Source organism: Suricata suricatta, chromosome 5, assembly GCF_006229205.1.
Source record: "Suricata suricatta isolate VVHF042 chromosome 5, meerkat_22Aug2017_6uvM2_HiC, whole genome shotgun sequence".
Lineage (NCBI taxonomy): Eukaryota > Metazoa > Chordata > Mammalia > Carnivora > Herpestidae > Suricata > Suricata suricatta.
Genome location: NC_043704.1, coordinates 141,003,584 through 141,026,732, shown reverse-complemented (window position 1 = coordinate 141,026,732; position 23,149 = coordinate 141,003,584). Strand labels below are relative to the sequence as shown.

General features: G+C 34.8%; 1 protein-coding gene across 1 annotated transcript in view; it reads right to left on the bottom strand.

Annotated features, from left to right (window-relative positions):
• ZCWPW2 (zinc finger CW-type and PWWP domain containing 2) overlaps positions 1-23,149 on the bottom strand; it is an 83,059-nt gene that overhangs the window by 26,585 nt on the left and 33,325 nt on the right. The window contains 1 exon segment of the mRNA XM_029940848.1: positions 10,199-10,245. Coding sequence (XP_029796708.1) covers positions 10,199-10,245 — 47 coding nt within the window.

Genomic DNA, 23,149 nt, shown 5'->3' with positions numbered 1-23,149 from the left:
CTCTGTGCTTTATACAAATTGTCAGAGCAGACTTACTCTGCAATACTTCCTCTCTTCCCACGTGACAAGAGGAGACTGAGAGCTTACAGAGGTAAGCAGCTGACTTAGGCCAGACCGTCGTGACGGCATACCTCTACATGTCCCCCTTCTTGCTCACTCTCCCACATTACTATCTATGAAAAAGTCTATGCCAAGTCAGAAATTGAAAAACCTCAGAAATGTAGATGTGAGCACACCACATACAAATACTTCTGTATTTCCAGGGGGAAAAAATGGAAAGGCATATATTGAAACTATGACAAAAAATTAATATTCTCATTACTAGTATATAAAATGTTCATAGAAATTTGCAAGAAAATATTAAGAACTCAGACACAATTTACCTCAAGTCAAAGAAATGCAAATGAAAAGAACAAAGAGTGATGTTCACTGGCGGCCACATCTCCATGTAGTAACACCTGTCGATGACTGTGGCATTTGCACGTACTGCTGGTGAGACGGAACAGCCCGACATGTCCGAGGGAAACAAAACATGTGGTGGGAAAGGAAGCAATATTCATAGGGATCTGCATCAAAGTGTCACCAACAGCAATGGAGAAAGATGAAATGAATCATATTTTGTTTTAATGAAAAGCCGGACTTTTATAGCATGTCACAAAAGCTCTAAGTCCTAAAAGAAAAGTTTCACTATATAAGTACAGCAAAAAGGACTAGAAAAAAAACTTAAAAGGAAAACTGAAAAAAATGTTTGTGGCATATTAGCAAAGTATGAAGGATCAATAACTAAAGAGAGCACCTACAAATCAATCGAGAGAGAGAGAGAGGCCAGCTATGGAAGAAACAGGCAAGACTATAAATAGGCAGTTTTCAGAAGAAATATAATGTCCAATAAGTACATTAAATGCTGCTCGATTTCATTAAAAAATAAGTAAGAGCAAATGCAAATAACAATGGCATGTTTTTCTCCTTTTAAATACTGACAAATATGTCAAGACCGGGGATATCTATCTGGCAAGACAGTGAGAAAAGCATCGGTTAAGAATATTCAGATATGGCTGTTTTGAAAGGAATTTGACAATACTTGACTAGAATTTTTAACTTTGATTTTGAAATCATTGTAGATTCACAGAAAATTGCATATAGAGCTCAAACAAGCTCCCAGCTACCCTTCCCCCTGCTTCCCCTCATGTTAACACTACACATATCATAGTACAATCATCAAAACAAAAAATTAACATTGCTGCAAAATTCTTAACTAGATAAAGATCTAATTCAAATTGCATCAGTTTTTTAATTTTTCTGTTTCAGGATCCAACTGGGATCTCACATTACATTTGGTTGTTATGCCTATTTTGTTTCCCTCACTATGTAACAATATTTCAATCGTACCTTAAGTATAACCAGATTTTAAACACTCACATCATTTACCCCAGCAATTTCACTTATAGGAATTATTCTGTTGAAATCCCTGCACAAATTTGCAAAAATGGACATTATACTCAGATTTTGAAATAGTGAAATGTTAGAGGTTGGATAACAAGGGGGAAGAAAATGATTTAAACTTTCCATTTTATACACTTTTGTATTCCTTGGTATTTTTTCCTTAGCATGTATTACCTAAATTTATAATAAAAATATAATAAAACAAATTATGAGAAAAAAGGCTGCTAATGGCTAGAGTTGACATGTTAAAGCAGTCTAGATATTCTATTACACTAATAACAGGACTGTAATTGGTACAATAATGTTGGGGATATTCTGAATGGGAAATGTTTAACAATTTGGCAAAATTTAAAATATGCCTACTGTTTGAACCAGCAAGCCCACTTCTAGCGATTTTTAGTGTAGAAATATTTATAGAAACATTTAAAGAGATTTGTATACAATGATGTTGCTGAATTTTTATTTATAATTTTGCTAATTCGGAATCAACCTAAATGTCCAAGAGAGTGCTCTAACTGAATATACTTCCATAAAATTACACGCTATGCAACTGGGTAAGCTCTCGTAAACCTTTGACTTAAAAAGATGTCAAAATATACTATCACTTAAAAAAATTTTAATGTTTATCTTATTTTTGAGAGAGACAGAGAGTGTGAGTGGGATAGGAGCAGAGAGAGAGGGAGATACAGAATCTGAAGCAGGCTCCAGGCTCTGAGCTGTCAGCACAGAACCAGCGCAGGGCTCGAACCCATGAACTGTGAGATCCTGACATGAGCCGAAGTCAGACGCTTAACCGAATGAACCACCTAGGTGCCCCCACAATAAATTATTGAATGAAAAAAGTTTAATTCATTCCATTTATGTTAATAATGTACATATATGTATACAAATAATATTATATGCTGTTTATTCATAAATATTTATTTGTACACATAGTACATATATTTATACATACATAAAGTATATTAAACTATTAACAGTTGTTTTTCTTTTAAAGCTGAAATTATAGCTGAGAAAGGATTTATATCTATTTTTAAAAATGTTTAAATATTTATTTATTTTTGAGAAAGAGAGCATGAGTGGGGGAGCAGCAGAGAAAGAGGAAGACAGATTCTGAAGCAGGCTCCAGGCTCTGAGCTGTCAGTACAGAATCCAATGTGGGGCTCGAACCCACAAACTGTGATATCATGACCTGAGCGGAAGTTGGATGCTTAACTGACTGAGCCACCCAGGTGCCCCTGTTTTTGTTTTTTCACAATGCTACTCCTCTAATTAAAAAAAAAAAAAAAAAGCTCTTAAAAGTAATATGAACCATAGATCAACATGAAAAAGATTTGTGATATAATACATAAATAAAAAAATAATGGTACATTACTCAATGATTAAAACTATGCAAATAAACATATGGATATAGAAATAACTGTTAAAAATGCACAAAATTAATAAAAAATTTTAATTGAGGGGACAGATTTGGGATGATTTAAAAATTCTGTCCTCCAAATACAATGTTATTATATTACTTTGAAAAAAATTATGATTAAAATGTTGGACTTCCCTAAAAAAAAGACTTACATAATTTTAACTATCTAATAGACTATGATGCTATTGTAACTGAAAATTTTAAATATTCTTAAATCCTTCCTATTTCTATCTAAGAAGAAATTAGAGAAGTACTAGGCATTTATTACACAAGTACCTATTACAATGTAGTAAACTCTTTGCTATTATAATTGTTTTTCATGTTAACCTTTATAATAACCATACAAGTAATTCTTAATATTCCCAAATCAGAGATTAATCCACTGAGGCACAAATATGTTAACTTGCCTAAGGTCACACAACTAAGTAGCAGAACTAGCCCTTGAAGGCAGAGCTGGCTCATTCATCAGTTTCTATTCCTTCTGCCACAATACGCTATTTCCTAATCTTTGTTTTTATATTCAAACATCTCTAAGAACCTGTAACAGGCAACACCATCAGCTACTCCACTGTCTTCCCCATACACTACTATGTTTATTCTTTTATTTCTTCATTTCTCGGGCCAAGTGACCCAGATATTTACTCTGGTCTGCACAAGTCCCTTGACATTCTGAAATTACTTACTGAGCCACTCTAAATATTTCATGGAATATTAGAGCAGGAAGGGCCTTAGGAGACAATCTAGGTCTTCCCCCCTTTTTTTCTTTCAAGCAGAACTGAGAGGTAGGTGAGACTTACTCTAATTCTCTTTCATTCAGTCTGCTGTGTTTGGGCAGAGCAGTGATCAGGTGAAAAGGTGTGGGCACCTTACTGCTCACATCTTTCTTAACATGAGGCTGAAGTGCTAAAAAGGGGCCTATGGGAATGGCAGAGGCTTGGATATAGAGCTCTCATACTTGACGCAAGAAGCACTTTCCTAATAGGCACTTAGGAAAAGTATTCCAGGTGGGAACATTCTTACATCTTGGTTCAAAGAGGTTGTAGAGACTGCCACTGCAACTCCACGCAGGCCAACACCTAACTGTGACAACTTACTCCTCAAGGTCATTTCATGATTCAAGGGAGGCAAGTGACACTGTGGTTAGCTTTAATCTTTCAAACCCATGTGGGGAATTTATCCAATAAAAATAATGGGATCAGTATTTAAAAATATATGTATAAAGATGCTTATTAAAGCACTGCATGTAGTAGTATCAAACCACAAGAGCAACTTGAAAATCTCCCAAAAGTCATCAATATAGAGCTTACTGATTAAAAACTGATGTATCTCTTATGGTATGCTATGCAGAAGGCTAAAAACAGATCTGTAACTGCTCAAGTAGTTAAATCTGTAGAATAATATATATAGTAAGATCTCCTTGTTGTAAAAAAAAGACAATACAAAACATTTATACATGTACATATATACCTTTGTTTATATAAATAAATAAAATAGGCTATTAAGACTTTCAACCCAGGGTAAGGGGCTGTACAGATAACTACCTTACTTGTTTTTATCATTGATCTTTGTATTGTAATTTTGGCAGTGGTGAACATCCCTATGCCTATTTTCTTTATTCATGAACCACAGACAACAATGATTATCTCACATAATTTTTGTTGAATCAAGTGAATTAACGTATGTGTATCCTTGGCCTTTACAGCCATTTAATATATCATACTGTTATTTTTTTTATTTAATTTTTTTGGAAAGAGAGACAGAGTGTAAGCAGGGTGGGGCAGAGAGAGAAGGAGACACAGAATCTAAAGCAGACTCCAGGCTCTGAGGCTGTAGGGGGTCAGCACAGAGCCGGAAGCAGGGCTCAAACTCAGGAACTGTGGGATCAGAACCTGAGCCAAAAGCTTAACCAACTTAGCCACCCAGGCAGCCCACATCATACTATCATCATCATCATCATCATCATCATCATCATCATCATGTTTCACACCAGCAACTTTTTTTTGTACTCTATAGATGTTTGTTTTATATAAGACAGTTCTATGTTTTTTATGTTTTTTATTTATTTTTGAGAGACAAAGAGAGACAGCACAAGCAGGGGAGGGTCAGAGAGAGCAGGGGAGGGTCAGAGAGAGAGGGAGACACAGAATATGAAGCAGGCGTCAGGCTCTGAGCTAGCTGTCAGCACAGGGCCTGATGCGGGGCTCGAACCCACAAACCATGAGATCATGACCTGAGCAAGCTGGACACTTAACCAACTGACTGAGCCACCCAGGTGCCCCCAGTTCTATCTTTAAAAAATACTGTCTTCAATATCCATAGATCCAAAATGTATATAAAAATAAAAGCTACCATATTAGTTGAAATTAATGCTCAAACTCTAATAGAACTAGCTTTGCTAATACTTTAATAAGAACTAAGAAAAATAAGATTAAGTAAAATTATCTAAGGAGCACTGTGTGAATATGGAGAATTCCTTAACTTCTCTAACTATAAATGATCTTCGTGAATAAAGATGAGGATGATAACATCTGCTATGCCTTCTTCTCAAGGGTCAGAAGTAAAGATGATGTTAGCGGAAATGCTTTGTAATCTGAAAGCACCATATAGATGAAGAATTGTTTTAAAGCTAGGATTGTGCCCATTTGCAAGCATGAAGTTCAAGATTATTTGAGTCAAATATATGAAGTGTTTCAGATACTTAAAAAAAGATACTAAAAAATGAATTGTTATCTCACAGATAGTAAAGGGATTTAAAAAGCCAGAGTGTTAACAGAAGCTGTTGTATTATGGACCATCAGAATTGGAATCCTACCCTGGATCTGATGCTCCTGTTAGTCACTTAATATCTCCGGAATAGTTTTCTGTCAGAACAGTTGTGATAACACCTATTTCTCACTGGCACTGTAAGAGTCAAACGAGACAGTCGACATTAGTGTTTCTCAATTCAATCAGACCTAATCACTCCCTTTTATAAGAAATACTACTTTGAAACATACCATTCTCTATTTTAAAATGAAAGCCTTAGACCACTAACTGAGTGTCTAGACTGGTCCAGTTAGAAGCTGCATTCCCTTCCTTCCCTTCGCCACGGAGTGTGGCCATGTTACTAAATTTTACCAATGGGATATAAGAAAAATGACATGTGCACCTTCAACTTAATGTTTTCTTAGTCAGCCAATTGTTTGTATTCCTTTTCCACTTCCCCTCTTTTCATGGACCAGAATGTAGACATGATAGTGCAATCAACATCTGACCATATAGACTAGAACACCCTCAGGGCTGGCATAACAAAACTTGGGAGTCTAAATGATCTTGTGGGGCCAACCCTCCTCCTACCCTGGACCACTGGCCCACCTTTGGTCAGGTGTACAATAAAGAGATCAATAAACTTTTATCTTGTATGGCTCACTGTAATTTGGAGTTTCTTTGATACAGCAATTATAACCTGTGAACTAATTAACATATCTGACTACATGAATAATTTCAAAATACTCTAACTGTAATATAAAGAAAAAATAAAATACACTTATAGTAAAATAAAATCTATTTCTATATGTGTATGCTTGGGAGACAGCAACATTTGAAGACATAATCAGTAAGATAAATGCTAGTCATCCCTATCATGAATAAATTTGGATATAAGTAAACTAAGATGGTCAAAGTCATTCTGTACAGGACTTCTAGAAAAATGTACCAGCTGAAGTAGAGGTGGACATAAGAAAAGAAACTACTTTTAAATTAAGTAGCAATATATCAGGCATTTTATATGATGACGGAAAAGAAACTAATCTTAATTGAAATAGAGATAATATTCCAAAATACATTATAGACTGCCCAAGCATAGAAAATGAGAAGTATTACAGTCTCCAAAATTAAATTGGCAAAATAATTCCCTATAAGTAAAATAATTCTCTGTGAGCTATGACATGAGATGATCTAGTCACAAAATATCACAGAAAATATAACTCCTTTCTTGAAATCCCACAACATTCAGGGCCACATGCAGGGTCTAGTACTTGAAAATAACTTGACCATAACTTTTAATAGGTGAGAAGGAATATCTTGATGATAATTTGGAAAAAGAAGCAATAATATCTCATATTGCATCTTATATAATAAAGAATTTTAAGATAGACTTTGGGGACAGTATCAGAGTAAGACTGGAAAACAGTAGACTACCTAAAAATAATCTCAAGATGTAAATATTTAAATATAGATTTCTTATCATTATTGTAAAGTGTTTACAAATATAAAGGGTAGCAATACCATGAAATATTTCTAAATGTTTATTTTTTTGAAATACAAAAAGATCAATACATTTCGTATATCTGTATTTAGTAATACTTGATTTTAAGACTGTTAAAAGGCAACTCAAGTTTCCTGTTACAGATTTGTAAATGTTTCCCATGATTTCTCAGTAACTGCACTTCTAGGCTTATAGCTAAATATGTAGTAAAATACATTAAAATATGTTGAGTAGAAAATAAGCAAATTATTCAATAATTTTGAGAACAATGTTTTTATTCCATTTCAGTTTTGTACTCCATAAAAAGCCTTCTAAATCCCTTGGCTTTTTGTCTCGTATGTTACGTTTCAGAATTATTTTGTATTAAATCACTATACAATTACAATCGACCCTTAAAGAACACAGGTTTGAACTGTACTTACATGCAGTTTTCTTTTTAACAGCACAGTATTGTAAATGTGGATTCTCTTAGGATTTTAACATTTTCTTTTCTCTAGCTTGATGTATTGTAAGAATATAGTATATATTACATATAACATACAAATTTGTATTAGTCGATTGTTTATGTTTTTAGTAAGGACTTCAGTTGACAATAGGCTATTAGTAGTTAAGTTTTGGGGGACTCAAAAGTTATACATGGGTTTCTGACTACAGTAGTCAGTGCCCCAACCTCTGTTGTTCGAGGGTTAATTGTATATCTGTACTTTGTTGAGTCTAGCAGCGCATTCAAAAGTCATGCCAAATGTTGGACATTTCTGTGATACAGTTCTGTTCCATGCATTGTAAGATATCTAGTTTCTTTACCTTTGCCCAGTACAATGCCCTGCATCCCCCAAATTACTATAACCCAAGAAGACACTTCTGCAAATTCATAACACATCTCATAGGATAATGTCTCTCAAATTATCTGTGTTAGAGAACTAGTTTTGTCCCCAATTTGCCCAAGATCTGTACTTGTATACAAAACTAAAACAAAAACATAGAAAAGTTACTAGAAAAAACGTGAAACAGAAAACAAATATAAAATGTAAATTCTATTTTATCATTAGATTCAACAGAAAAAAAATGACCCTGTGGAATTACTATACATGTTTCTAAATAGTTCCTCTTACTTTTGGCTCTTATCTCAATAATAAATAGTTGATAGACCAGCTCTGGTCTGCAGACCACACTTTAAATAGCACTGTCCTAAAGACAGGAGTATCACTTTCATTGAGAATCACTGGTAAAAATAAAGCAGTAGATAAAAATGTTAGTTACTATTCTTATCCTTTTTTCATTCTAAATATCCTTTATAAGAGACTAAAACAATTCTACCCACATTAACAATCCTGTACTATGTCACAAATATCTGTCTAAATCTTCAGACATACACACAAGTTCTATTTCCTTTTTTTTAATGTTTATTTATTATGAGAGAGAGAGAGAGAGAGAGAGCGAGAGAGAGCGCACTCACACACAAGCAGGGGAGGGGAAGGGAGAAAGGGAGAGAGAGAATCCCAAGTAGGTTCTGTGTCATCAGCCCAGAGCTCAATGTAGGGCTCAATTCCACAAACTGTGAGATTATGACTTGAGCCAAAATCAAGAGGTGGACACTCAACCAACATAGCCATCCAGGCACACCTCCTTTCTTTTCTAAAAGGCAACCTTGACTTCCTCTCTGCAAAGTTGCAGCACCATTATTTAGCCAGCGAAAAGAACAGACTACTTTTATAAGCCAAAAAGCCAAAGAGTAAAACAAAATCTGATTTTAAAAGGACCAATGATCTATACATACTCAGAATACAAAAACAATACTTACTTCGTTGTCTGTTCATCTATAGGTTTGTGTCCAAAATCATTCCTGTTCTTCCAGGTTACACTCAGCCCTCCCTGGGTTGAACATCACCGTTCAACACAGGAAGTACTATAGGGATAGGCTTTCCTTTCAGCCACATTTCTTTTTATGACACCAACATATTATTTGTCTCAAAGAATTTATTTTAAGCATTGACTCTTTATCTTTTTCAGTAGTGTCCTGTTAAACATACTCTCACTTGAGGAGAATGTCAAAGGTTCATCCTATCCCAATCAAGTTTTGGCAATAGGTAGAGTTAAACATCTTCCTGAACATACAGAATGATGTATTAAAATTCTTTTAAAATTCTCTTGACTTTACATATTTTAGGGGCACCTGGGTGGCTTAGTTGGTTAAGTGTCCAACTTCGGCTCAGGTCATGATCTCATGGCTCATACACTTGAGCCCCATGTTGGGCTCTGTGCTGACAGTTCGGAGCCTGGAGCCTGCTTCAGATTCTTTCTCTCTCTCTCTCTCTCTCTCTCTCTCTCTCTCTCTCTCTCTCTCCCCTCTCTTTCTCTTTTAAAAGTAAATAAACATTAAGAAATGTTTAAAAAACTAATTTTATTTAAAGATTCTATGTTTAGATTTATACAAATGCTTATACTGTTCTCAACTTCAAGGTGAAGTCCATATTAAGCTGTAAATTTTACTTATTTAAATCTTCCATGAGATTGCACATATTCCAATAACATGGTATACAAAAAGATTTTAGTATAGGAGAGTACGTCTGTGAAACACAACTTTTAAAAACAAATTTTTTACCATTTATTTATTTTTAAGAGACAGAGACAGAGCATGAGTTGGGGAGGAGTGGAGAAAGAGAAAGAAACAGAACCCAAAGCAGGCTCCAGGCTCTGAGCCATCAGCACGGAGTGTGACATAGAGCTCAAGACCCACAAATCACAAGATTATGACCTGAGTGGAAGTCACGCACTTAACTGACTGAGATACCCAGGCACCCCTGCATGTGAAATATAATTTAAATAAAAGCAATTGCTTACTTGTTAACTTTAAATATTGCTATCATTCTAATTTCTGATAATTCTGTAACAGTGATATAAGTAATCATAAAAATTAAATTTCTAGTGTCAACCTAAAAAAGGAAACATGCACTCAACTGACATTTAGAAGAAAATACTGATTATATGTCATTTTGCTTTTAAATATTAATTCAATTTTCTTTTAAAAATAGCTTTAATCAAATGGAATTTGAAGTCTGCATATTTTATATAATGAAACATGATCTTACCCTTTTCTTGGCTGCCACAGCAACTTTGCCATCTGCTTTGGATTTATCTGTAAGATAATAAAGTATGGCTGTTTCAAAAAAGTGCCTACACTCCTGTTCAAAAAAATGCAACCTTAAACAGTTGGAATTTTCTACTCTTTCATACTGTGATATGTGTTTTCAATGATTTTTTTAAATCATAATTCTATTAAACTCAACTTCTCAGAGTTGAGAAGAACAAAATAATCCAAAAGTAATAACTATCCGTATACCTATTTGACAAGCCTCCTCCCTTAAATCTAATTGGTTGACTAGACATTTCCAAGTTAGCATCTAGTGTATCTTATTCCAGGTTCTGGTCAGCTAATGTGCTCTGGAGTATACAGGATCTGGAATGAAATTCAGCTATCTCTACTTACACATCCACTCCATGACAGACATGGATGAAGACCTTATATAATCAGTATCTTATTTAAACCTCATGATAAACTTGCAATAAACTATGTAAGAAAGTTAAGGCTAAGTACCCTGCCTGAGGCCATGCAGTGGGGCCAGACCCATCTGAGCAAGTCATTAATTTTTATGTCTGCTGCCTCCCTGTAGGACCCTTAAGCATCACTCAGCAAGGAGGATGATAAGCAAACAGCATATAGAAAACTATGTTAAGATATAATTTTGATATATGTAAAACTGTGTGTTAATTAGTAAAAATTATTGGCAATAATAATTAAGAAATTGTATTTTTTTAAATTTTACATTTATTCATTATTGAGAGACAAAGCATGAATATGGGGATGGGGTAGAGAGAGGGAGACACAGAATCTGAAGCAGGCTCCAGGCTCTGAACTGTCAGCACAGAGCCCGACCTGGGGCCCGAACCTGCAAACCACGAGATCATGACCCGAGCTGAAGTCGGTAGCTCAACCTACTGAGCCACCTAGGTGCCCCAAGAAATTGTATTTTATGGGATTAATGTAGAATTCCAGCTAAATGAGTTTTACATAAATATTTATTCATACATATGTTTTATTGTGGTAATGAAAAATGAAGAGAGTTATAGACAAGTTAATAATAATGTTTTAGGGTTACATTTAACATTAAAAAATATATATAAATTTACCAATGTAGGACTATAATTCACAGTGAAAACTTACAACAAACAAAAGAATAAATATCCACGGATATGGGAGTAAATAAATGCTGGCTATCTAAAAGCAAACTTTGCAGTATAAACGTATTGGCATAAAGGATATAAATCCAGAGAAGCGGGTTGTTATATTGATACCTACCATTAGTTGGCCGCAAGTAAACAGCCCTCTTTCCTATGTTCAGCTGTGTGCTGGAAATAATCCCTTCTTCTGGAATACCCTTTCTCTCCCCACTGGTGAATGTACAAGACCATCCACCATCACAGATAATTTTTCCAACTGGGAAAAATAACCACCTTTGTTGCAAAACCACTGTCATCCCAGAACACAGAACTTTCTTCCTTGTCTTATGGTTACTTCTATATATGTCTAAGCACCCTGTAAGACTAGAATGTGCCTTAAAGGCAGGGACCATGTTTTATATGCAATAGGCACTCTGTATTTTTTTGTAATTAATAAATGTACATGTATTTTATTCAAAATCTCATATGGATCTGAAATATACATTTTACCTGAAAAATTAATATAACTTATTAGTTGAAATACATAGAATGTTTACATGGTGTAAGTTACTATACTAGACAATGTAAGACATAAAACACTGTATATGTTCTCAGACTCTTAGTATCTTTATTGATAAACCAGGAGTACTAATTATTACCTTATTGGTATATTGTGAGATTCAAGTAATAGAATTTATGTAAATAAAACTCCTAAAACAATGTCTGGTAGATAGTAGATAATTAACAATGTTCTTTTACCTTTAGCTAATAAAGACATTCTGAGGTGTGGATGTGGGTGAGAGAGAGAGAGAGAGAGAGAGAGAGAGAGATCTTAACCCTTGCAAAATTAGGAAAAATAGTTTAGTGATTATACATTTTACTAATGCATCATCTTGTTAAGTGATTCTATCATTCTACCATTTAAATAACTGTTTTAGTCTTTTCAACAGAGTTGGAAATAAAATGATGACTAATTATAAAATAGCAAAGACTACTAAAATTCCATAATGCATTTCAGATTTATAAAAGGGCCCTGATGATAATTATAAGACAGAATTTGTTGTATCTAAAATTGTTTTCTCTTTCTTCTTTTGAAGACCTCTTCTAGCAATGAAAGTCATGGTGAAATGTCGATCTGTACACGTAGTTAGAAATGCACAAAACAGAAACTCAAAACTAAAATTGGATCCAATGGACCCTGGTCATATACTGGTCTTTTATCCAGGTGAAAAAAGAATACAATTTTGTTATGTTTCTCCTCAAAATATGCATCATTCTTATGTAAAATTTCCAGTAGGGAGACAAATTGGGAACTGAAATATCCAAACTGTTGTTCAAGGAACTTTTTATGTTGAAAAGTTGCACAACCATCTCCCAGTGCAACACAAAAGTGTTTTGGAGGATATCAACAGCCACTCTGATTTTCAAAGGGATTTGCCAAAGGGAAAGTCTGAGGTAATGCCGAAAAACATTACAATCATTAGCAATATTCCTACTAATAACAGTAGGCCTGCGTTCAACTTCAGCAACATTAAACACTTTCTAAGAGCTGAATTTTCCCTAGTGAGAAGGGTTTAATTTCCTCCCTTCAGAAATCTCTGCATGTAGGGACCCTCACACAGAGTGAAAAGCAGTTAGCAGGAAGTGTAGATGTGGATAATTAAAAGGGCCTTTACTCCTCTTCTGGGCTACATCCACATCATAGTCTGAAAGTGCAAAAGAGGAGCTGCAGGTAGAAAATGAAAATGTTCCAAATCAGGAGAGGTGGTTATGCCTCATGACTCCTAACAGATGTTAAAATTTTTATTTACAACCATATTGAAAGGAGTACAAATATTAACATATATCAATGACTTCTTGAAAAAAAATTTAAAATTTTAAAGCTTATCCATTGATGGCCTCAGAAAATCTGTCAGCATATGCTTCTTTAAAGGTGACAGCTGAAAGCATTTTCTTAAAAAGGTAGAGGATAGTCCAGTTTCCTATCTGGCATGTAAAGAGCTTACAAGTCACACTCCATCCTCACAACAAGTAAAAAGCTGAACAAATTGAAAATCAATAACTCTTCTTAGATCCCTTAGAGGAGTGAGGTCAGAGGGCAAACCGTTGCCCCCAAATTTGGAGAGACAGGTGAATACAAAGAATCACAACTTAATGGAGCAGAAACCTCCACAGGAATGAGTGCTGGGGTAGGAACACATGAACTGTAATTGATGAATTGCTGGAGCCTCAATGTGAACAAGCCTGAGGGAGAAAAATTCTTGGAGGACCCAGTCATGCAGGAGGGAGGCACACTTTGTGAATTTACCTCCAAGAGCTATATCGGGTTCCCATAATACAGATTGGAGAAAACCACCTTTGTGCTTCCTCAGCAGGAGGGAAAAAGTAACCATTTTGAAATATGCCAGAGCATTTAGTTCTTAGCAGTTTGCCTTTAAGAAAAACTATTGTACCAGAGCCTGAACTATTCTAGTTTTCTCAGAGCCTGGCCCATTAGTGGGGGAGGGAAATGCCCAAATCTAGCCTGCAATGGTCTTCCATGCAAGGGAAGGGAAATAGCAGCTCTGGCTCCCTTCTATTCATTAGGTACTATGTAAGGGGGTGAAAAAAATTGGGAAGCACTTGTGCAGTTTAAAGCCCAGGACTGAGACCTAATCATAGAACTATATAATGCGTGGAGTACTTGGGTGACTCAGGTTCAACTCTTGATCTTGGCTCAGGTCATGGTCTCATGGTTCATGAGACTGAGCCCCGTGTTGGGCTCTGCACTGACAGCACAGAGCCTGCTTGGGATTCTCTCTCTCCCTCTCTCTCTGCCCCTCTCCCACTCCCACTAGCACACGCTCTCTCTCTCAAAATAAATAAACTTAAGAAAAAAAAAAAAAGAACCACAGAATGCCTCCCTAACCCCACATGTCTTACCACTACGCTGTTAAAGGTCTACTTACCACAGCTTCCTTTACCTGGTACATCATGGTTGCCTTTCCAGAAAAAAAACTACAAAGCATACCAAAAGACAAAAACCAGTTTGAAGTGACAGAGCAAGTATCAAAAACAGACCCATATATCTCTGAGATGTTGGAATGTTCAGATTGTGAACTTAAAACAACTATGTTTAATATAGTAAGGGCTCTAGTGTTAAAAGTAGGCAACATTCAAGAACAAATGGATATTGTAAGTAGAGAGATGGAAATTCTAAGAAATAATAAAAAAGAAATGCTAGAGAGTAAAAATGCCATAACAGAAATGAAGAATACCTTTGACAGGTTCATCACTAGATTGGACACAGATGAGGAAAGAATCTGTGATCTTGAGGATATATTAATAGAAACTTCAAAAACTGGAAACAAAGAGAAAAAAGACTGGAAAACAAAACAAAAGCATATCCAAGATCTATGGGAAAATCACAAAAGTATAATATACATGTAATGGGAATACCAGACAGAAAAGTAATAGAGAAGGGAACAAAAGAAATGACTGAAGCAATAATGACTGAGAATTTCTCCTGAGTTAATGTCAGATACCAAATAATGATCCAGGAAGCTCGAAGAACAACGAGCTGGATTAATGCCAAAGGTAAGCAATGATAGAAAATCAAAGATAAAGGAAAATTATTGAAAGAAGCCTGGGGGTTGGGTGTGCCTTATCTGTAAAGGAGCAAAGACAAAAATTTCACCCAATTCCTCTCAGAATCCATGCAAGCAAGAGGGGAGTGGGTGAAATAATTAGTGTTGAGAGAAAAAAAACCCCACCAAATTAGAATTCTGTACCTTGTGAAATTATCTTTCAAAAATAAAGGGATATATACTTTATCAGGCAAAGAAAAATTGAGGGAATTTGTTTCCAGTAGACTTACCTTACAAGAAATGTAGAAAGAGGGGGGAAAATGATACAGAGCAGAAACTCAGAGCTACATAAAGAGAGAAATAGCATCAGAGAATGACTAAGTGAAGGTAAAATATAAACTTTTAATTTTCTTATTCTTAATCTATCTAATGGAAAACAATTTGTTCAAAATAATAACAGCAACAATATGTTCAATTTAGGAAAGCCATCTTCTTAAAACCTTTTTTCTTAAAAAAATTAAAAAGGAAGGATAATTGATATGCTAAGAAAGAAAACAGAATTATATAAAATGTTCAATTAAAACCACAAAAGTAGAAAAAGAAAGAAAAAATAGGAACAAAGAAAAACAAATGGAAAAGTAACACATATGGTAGCTATTAATCCAACTATATCAATAAACATTTTAAATTTCAATGTCTAATTATAACAATTAAAAACCGAAGACTGTTAGAGTGGATCAACTATACACTGTCTATGTAAGAACTCGCTTTTAAATATAAAGACACATAGAGGTTAAAAGTAAAAAAATAGAGAAAGATACAGCATGTTAAAACTAATCAAAAGAAAACTATATTAATTTCAGACAGCAGGCTTCAGAGCAAGAAAAGTTATCAGGGATAAAGAATTCCTAACTAATAATAAAGTGGTCAATACTTCAAGAAGACATAATGATTATTAATATGAATGTGTCTACCAACAGTGTCAAAGCATGTAACATAAAAATGGATAGAACACAAGGAAAATAGATAAAGCTACTATTGTAATTAGAGACGTTACCAGAAATAAACAGGTCCGGCAAGCAGAAAATCAGTACGGACATAGAGTAGTTCTCCTTTACCTGTGGAGGATATGTTCCCCGACCCCAGTAGATGCCTGAAACCAGTAATAAAATCTATATATACTGCATTTTCTGATATATACATACTTATAATACAGTTTAATTTATAAATTAGGCAGAGTAAGAGATGTAAATAACAACAGAATAATTATAACAATATACTATGATAAAAGTTATATGAATGTGGTCTCTCAAAATCTTATTGTAATGTACTCATCCTTCTTGTTATATGAGGTAACATGCTTACGTGATAAGATGAAGTAAGATGAATGACAGAGGCATCATGACATACTGTTAGCCTACTATTGACCTTCTGATGATACCTCAAAGGAGGATCATCTGCTTCTGGACCATGGCTGCTCATGGAGAACTAAAACTGTGGAAGGGGAAACTACAGATAAGAGGAAATTATTGTAGTTAAACTCAATACCATCAATCAACTGAATATAATCCACATCTATAGACTACACCACAATAGCAGAATACACATTCTTCTCATGCTCACTTGGAACATTCACCAAGATAGACTCTGTTCTGGGCCATAAAATACACCCTAACTCATTTTTAAAAACCATACAATAGTCTGCTCTCAGACCACAGTGGAATTAAACTAGATATAAAAAACAGAAAGGTAACTATAAAACCCTCAAATACTTGGAGATTAAACAACACATTTCTAAATAACACATGGGTCAAAAAAGAAATATTAAGAGAAATTTTAAAATACTTTGGACTAAATGGAAATGAAAATATAGTTTATTAAAATTTAAGATGCAGAGAAAGCAGTATTTAGAGGGGAATTTACAGGATTAAAATGTGTATATTATGAAAGAACAAAAACCTAAAATCAATAAGCTAAACTTCCATCTTAGAAAACTAGAAAAGCAAGTTAAATATGAAGTAAGCACAAAAAATAAAAATTAGAGCAGAAACCAATGAAATTGAAAACAGGAAATTAATTGAGGAAGTAAAACCAAAAGCTGTTACTTTGAGAAGATCAATAAAAATAAGAAGACAACTAGCCAGGCTAACTAGAAAAAAAAGATAGAAAACATAAATTACTAATACCAAAAATGAAAGACAGGGCATCATTACATATCTGAAGATATTAAAAGGATAATAAAAGAAAATGCTGTGAATAACTCTATTCCCACAAATCTGATAATCTAGATGAAATGGACCAATTCTTTAAAATTCATAATCTGCCAAAAATCCATAAGAATAAACAACCTAAGAAGCCTATATCTTTTTATAACATTGAATCAATATAATAACCTTACAAAATAAAAACACCAAGCCCAGATGGGTTCATTGGTGATTTCTACCAAATATTTATGAAAGAAATTATAGTAATTCTCAATAGACTCTTCCAGAAGATAGAAGCAGAAGGAATACTCCCTAATTCATTCACTGAGGCCAGTATAACAACAAAATCAAATAAAGGCATTACAAGAAAACTACAGACTGATTTCTCTAATGAACATAGATGAAAAATTCTCATCATATTACAAATCAAGTCCAACAATGGATAAAAAGAATTATATATCATAAGCAAGTGAGATTTATCTGAGGTATACAAGGCTGTTTCAACATTCAAAATCAATTAATGTAATCAATGACAGCAACAGGTTAAAAAGGAAAGTCAGATGATCATATCAATTGTGTGCTTTATAGCACTTAAGAAAATCCAACACCCATGCATGATAAAAGCCCCCAGCAAACTAGGAATAGAGGGAAATAGCCTCAATTTGATAAGGAGAATCTACAAAAATTCCTACAGCTGACATCATACTCCATGGCGAGAAACTCAAAGCTTTCCCACTAAGATTAGGAATAAGTCAAAGATGTTTCTACTTCATAACTCTTCTCAATATTGTACTGGAACTCCTAGCAAATGCAATGGGGGGAGGGAGAAGGTATAGATTGAGAATAAAGCTGCCTTTCTTAGTAGATGACATGAACATTGAGGCATAAAATCCAAAAAAATAAAGAAAAATACTCCTGGAACAAATAAAGGATTATAGCAAGTTTGTAGGGCACAAGGTTCCTATTTACCAGCAATGAAAAAGTAGGATTTGAAATTAAAAACACATTACCATTTACACTAGCGTCCCCCCAAATGAAATACTTAAGCATAAATTTAACAAAAGATGTGGGTGCCTTGGTGGCTCAGTAGGTTAAGCGTCTGACTCTGGCTCAGGTCATGATCTCACGGTTCATGGGTTTGATCCCCACATCAGGCTCTGTGCTGAAAGCTAGCTTACAGCCTGGAGCCTGTCTTTGGATTCTGTATCTCCCTCTCTCTCTGACCCTCTCCTGTTCACTCTGTCTCTGACTCTCAAAAATAAATTAACTACTTAATTTTAAAAAAGATGGACAAGATTATATGAGGAAAACTATAAAACTCTGATGAACAAAATGAAAGAACTAAATAAATGTGAATATGTTCCATATTTATGGATGGGAAGACTCAATATTGTCAAGATGTCCATTCGTCCGAACTTGATCTATAGATTCAGTGTAATCATAATGAAAATTCCAAGGTATTTAGTAGGTCTTAACAAACTGAATCTAAAATTTATATGAAGAGACAAAGTTGCAGAATAGCAACACAATATTGAAGAAGCACAGTCAGAGGACTTCACCCTACCTGACTTCAAGACTTCCTTTAAAGCTACAATAATCAAGACAGCATAATACTGGGAAAAGAATAAAAAATAGATCAATGGAACAGAATAGAAAGCCCAGAAACAGGCTCTATAAATATGGTCAACTGGTCCTTTACAAAAGAGCAAAGACAATATAATGAAGAAAGATAGTGTTTTCAGTTGAACAACTAGATGTCTCTATGCCAAAAATGGATCTAGATATAGACCTTATACCTTTTATAAAATTAATTCAAAACCACACATCTAAATGAAAAATGCAAAACTATAAAACTCCTAGAGGGCAACATCAGAGAAAATGTAGATGACCTAGGATATGCTAATGACTTTAGATATAACATCAAAGGCTCAAAGGCATGGCCCACAAAAAAAATAATAAGTTGTACATGATTAAAATTAAAATTTCTGCCCTGCAAAAAACACTGTCAAGAGAATGAGAAGATAATCCAGAGTGAGAAAAAAATTTGCAGAATACATATCTGACAATGGACTGTTCTCTGAAATATACAAAGAACTCTTAAAACTCAACAGTAAGATGAACAATTGAATTAAAAAGCAGGCAATAACTGCACAAAAACAGATCAATGGAATAGAGTAGAGAACCCAGAAATGGACCCACAAATGTATGGCCAACTCATTCTTGACAAAGAAGGAAAGACTATCCAATGGAATAAAGAGAGTCTCTTCAGCACGTGGTGCTGGAAAAACTGAACAGCGACGTGCAGAAAAATGAACCTGGACCACTTTCTTACACCACACACAAACATAAACTCAAAATGGATGAAAGACCTAAATGTAAGATAGGAAGCCATCAAAATCCTCAAGGAGAAAGCAGGCAAATACCTCTTTGATCTTGGCCATAGCAACTTCTAACTCAATATGTCTCCAGAGGCAAGGTAAACAAAAGCAAAAATGAACTACTGGGACCTCATCAAAATAAAAAGCTTCTGCACAGCAAAGAAAACGAGTAGCAAAACTAAAAGGCAACTGACAGAATGGGAAAAGATACCTGCAAACCATATATCAGAAAAATCTATATGATTTTCCAAAATCTTTAAAGAACTTATCAGACTCAACACCCAAAAATCAAATAATCCAATGAAGAAATGGGCAAAAGACATGAATAGACACCTCTCCAAAGAGGACATCTAGATGGCCAGTTGACACATGAAAAAATGTTCAACATCACTCATCATCAGGGAAATAAAAATCAAAACCACAATAAGATACCACCTCACACCTGTCAGAACGGCTAACAGCAACAACTCAGGCAACAACAGACGTTGGTGAGGATGCAGAGAAAGATCTCTTTTGCACTGCTGGTGAGATTGCAAACTGGTGCAGCCACTCAAAAACAGTATGGAGGTTCCTCAAAAAATTAAAAATAGAACTACCCTACACTCCAGCAATTGTACTACTAGGTATTTATCCAAAGGATACATATATACTGTTTTGAAGGGGCACATGCACCCCAATGTTTATAGCAGCACTATCAACAATATCCAAAGTTTGGAAAGAGCCCAAATGTTCAACAATGGATGAATAGATCAAGAAGATGTGGTGTGTGTGTATATATATATGTATATATATATAATGTGTGTGTATATATATACGTATATATATATATAATGGAGTATTACTCGGCAATCAAAAAGAATGAAATCTTGCCATTTGTTACATGGATGAACTGGAGGGTTTTATGCTAAGCAAAATTGGTCAGAGAAAGACAAATGTCACATGACTTCACTCATATGAGGACTTTAAGACACAGAACAGATGAACATAAGGGAAAAGAAGCAAAAATAACATAAAAACAGGGAGGGGGACAAAACATAAGAGACTCTTAAATATGGAGAACAGGGGTTGGAGGAGTTGTAGGGGGGAGGATGGGCAAAATGGGTAAGGGGCATTAAGGAATCTACTCCTGAAATCACTGTTACTAATTTGGATGTAAATTAAAAAAAAAATTTTTTTAAAGCAGGCAATGAACAGACACCTCAGCAAAGAAGATTTATATGTGGCAAATAAGGATATGAAAGGATGTTCATCATCATTGTATGTCCTTATCTAATGACACTTAATTGCAAATTAAAACACCACTGCAAACCTATTAGACTGGCCAGAATCCAGAACACTGACAACACCAAACGCTGGCAAGTATGTGGAGCAACAGGAACTGTCATTCATTTCTGGTGGGAACTTAAAAATGATGCAGCCACTTTGGAAGATAGTTTGGCAGTTTCTTATAAAACTAAACATACTCTTGCCATATGATCCAGCAGTTCTGCTCCTTTGGTATTTACCCAAATGAGCTGAAAACTTATTTGCACACAAAAGCCTCTGTTGCATGTTCATGGCAGCCTTATTCATAATTGTCAAAACCTAGAAACAACCAAGATGTCCTTCCATTGGTGAACAGAAACATAAACTGTGTTACAAACAATGGAATATTTTCAGTGCTAAAAGTGTATAAAGACATGAAGAAGTGAAAGAAGCCAATCTGAAAAGGCTACATACTCTACAACTTCAACTCTAGGATGTTCTGGAAAAAGCAAAACTATGAAGACTATAAGAAGATCAGTGGCTGTGGAGTGTTGGCAGAAGGGTGGGAATGGGGGAGAAATGAACAGGTGAAAGATAAAATTTTTAGACCAGTGAAACAATTCTGTATGATACTGCAATGGTGAATATACATCATCATACGCTTGTCAAAACCCACAGAAGGTACAAATGTACACAAAGAGTGAACCCAATGAAAACTCTGAATTTTGGGTGATAATGATGTGTCAGTGTTGGTTCATGCTACTCTGATGCACAGGATGATAGAGGAAGATGCTGTATGGGTGTAGGGCGGGGACCTATGGGAAATCTGTACTTTCTGCTTAATTTTGCTGGGAACCCAAAATTTTGCTACTCTAAAAAATAAAGTCTATTTAAAATAAAATAATGCTGGGGAGGGAGGTAGAGACAGGGACATCAACTCTTGAGATGTAGAGGAATAAGAAAATATTAATCCACATATAATACAAAATCCTAAAGCTAAATTACAAAGAGACTATATGGATGATATACTATTCACTTTAAAAATACATTTATAATGAGTGTTCCTACATAAAAATCTTTCTATACTCAGAAGAAGAATCACTCACTTGGAGTAATAGTTGATACAACAAAAACAGGGGAACCAAATTATGTGGACAGGACTTTGGAATCTCTTACAGTTATAAGCAGGTCTGTATTTTTTACATATCATTTACTGACCCAGCAGATTTCAACACTGAAAGAGTTGCATCAAACATAATAGTGTGCCAATGTCTGCAGTGTAGGAAGAATTCAGGCCAGGAAATGAGTAATCATTATTTCTAGGTTGAAAGAAGAAATTTTGGGGTGAAGAAATTCCTAAAGCTGCTGGGATAAGATAAACTGTTTGCCTCCAAGCTACTCACCTTTTGTAAAATATCTGAATAATGGCTATTTACCTCTCAAAACTACTTTTGAACAAAGTAAGATGCTGGATATGTACTAGAATTCACCCTGGAAGCTAAGCAAGGACTACATTGTCTCTTTTGGAGATAGTAGAGAGTCTGAAGTGAGTGAGCCTGTTATGGCAGAGACTGAATTCCTGCAATTCTCCTCATGCCCCCATCTACAAATGTAGATGACTAGGCTGCTGATGACTTCATATCCAACATCAAAGGCAAGGGCCACAAAAGAAATAATTAATAAGCTGGACTTCATTAAAATTAAAATTTCTGCTCTGCAAAAAACACTGTCAAGAGAATAAGAAGATAATTTGAAGAGAAATATTTGCAAAATACATATCTGACAATGGACTATTATCTGAAATACACAAAGAACTCTTAAAACTCAACAATAAGATGAACAAGTTGAAAGTCGCTAAGCATAGATTCTCTACATCCAGACTAAGTCACATCAAATCCTACATACAAAAATCATCAGAGTCTTTCAGCAAAAGAAATGGTCTCCTTCAAAGCCAATGAGAAATAACCCGTCTCCATAGTCTCTGGACAAGTTAAGAATGTCAAAGGAGCCAGACATAAATACGCCAGCACACACAACTATGACAAAGACATAGTTCCATATTTATTGAAAGAGTGTATCCATTGGTAGTGTGAAATGGCTGTAACATAACTTGAAAAAATAACTGACTGTATTAGTTCAAAGTATTTATATTAAGAAAAGTAAAAAACCTAAATATTTCAAAGTTTATTTTGGTTACAGAAGAAAAATATCTAATCCATGAAAAGAATAAAATTGCATGTGTAACAATACAGTGAGTTCAAACTTCACTGCTAATAAACAGAGACATTGTATTTTCAGCACAAGGAATAAAATCACATTCGTGGCAATAAATGTCCCTTTTCCCAGTCTTAGAGTAAACCAGAGTAATGTACTTGTCATTCTTTCCCACTCTTTTTAAAAATACTTATTTCCTTTAAAATCTAAACTTA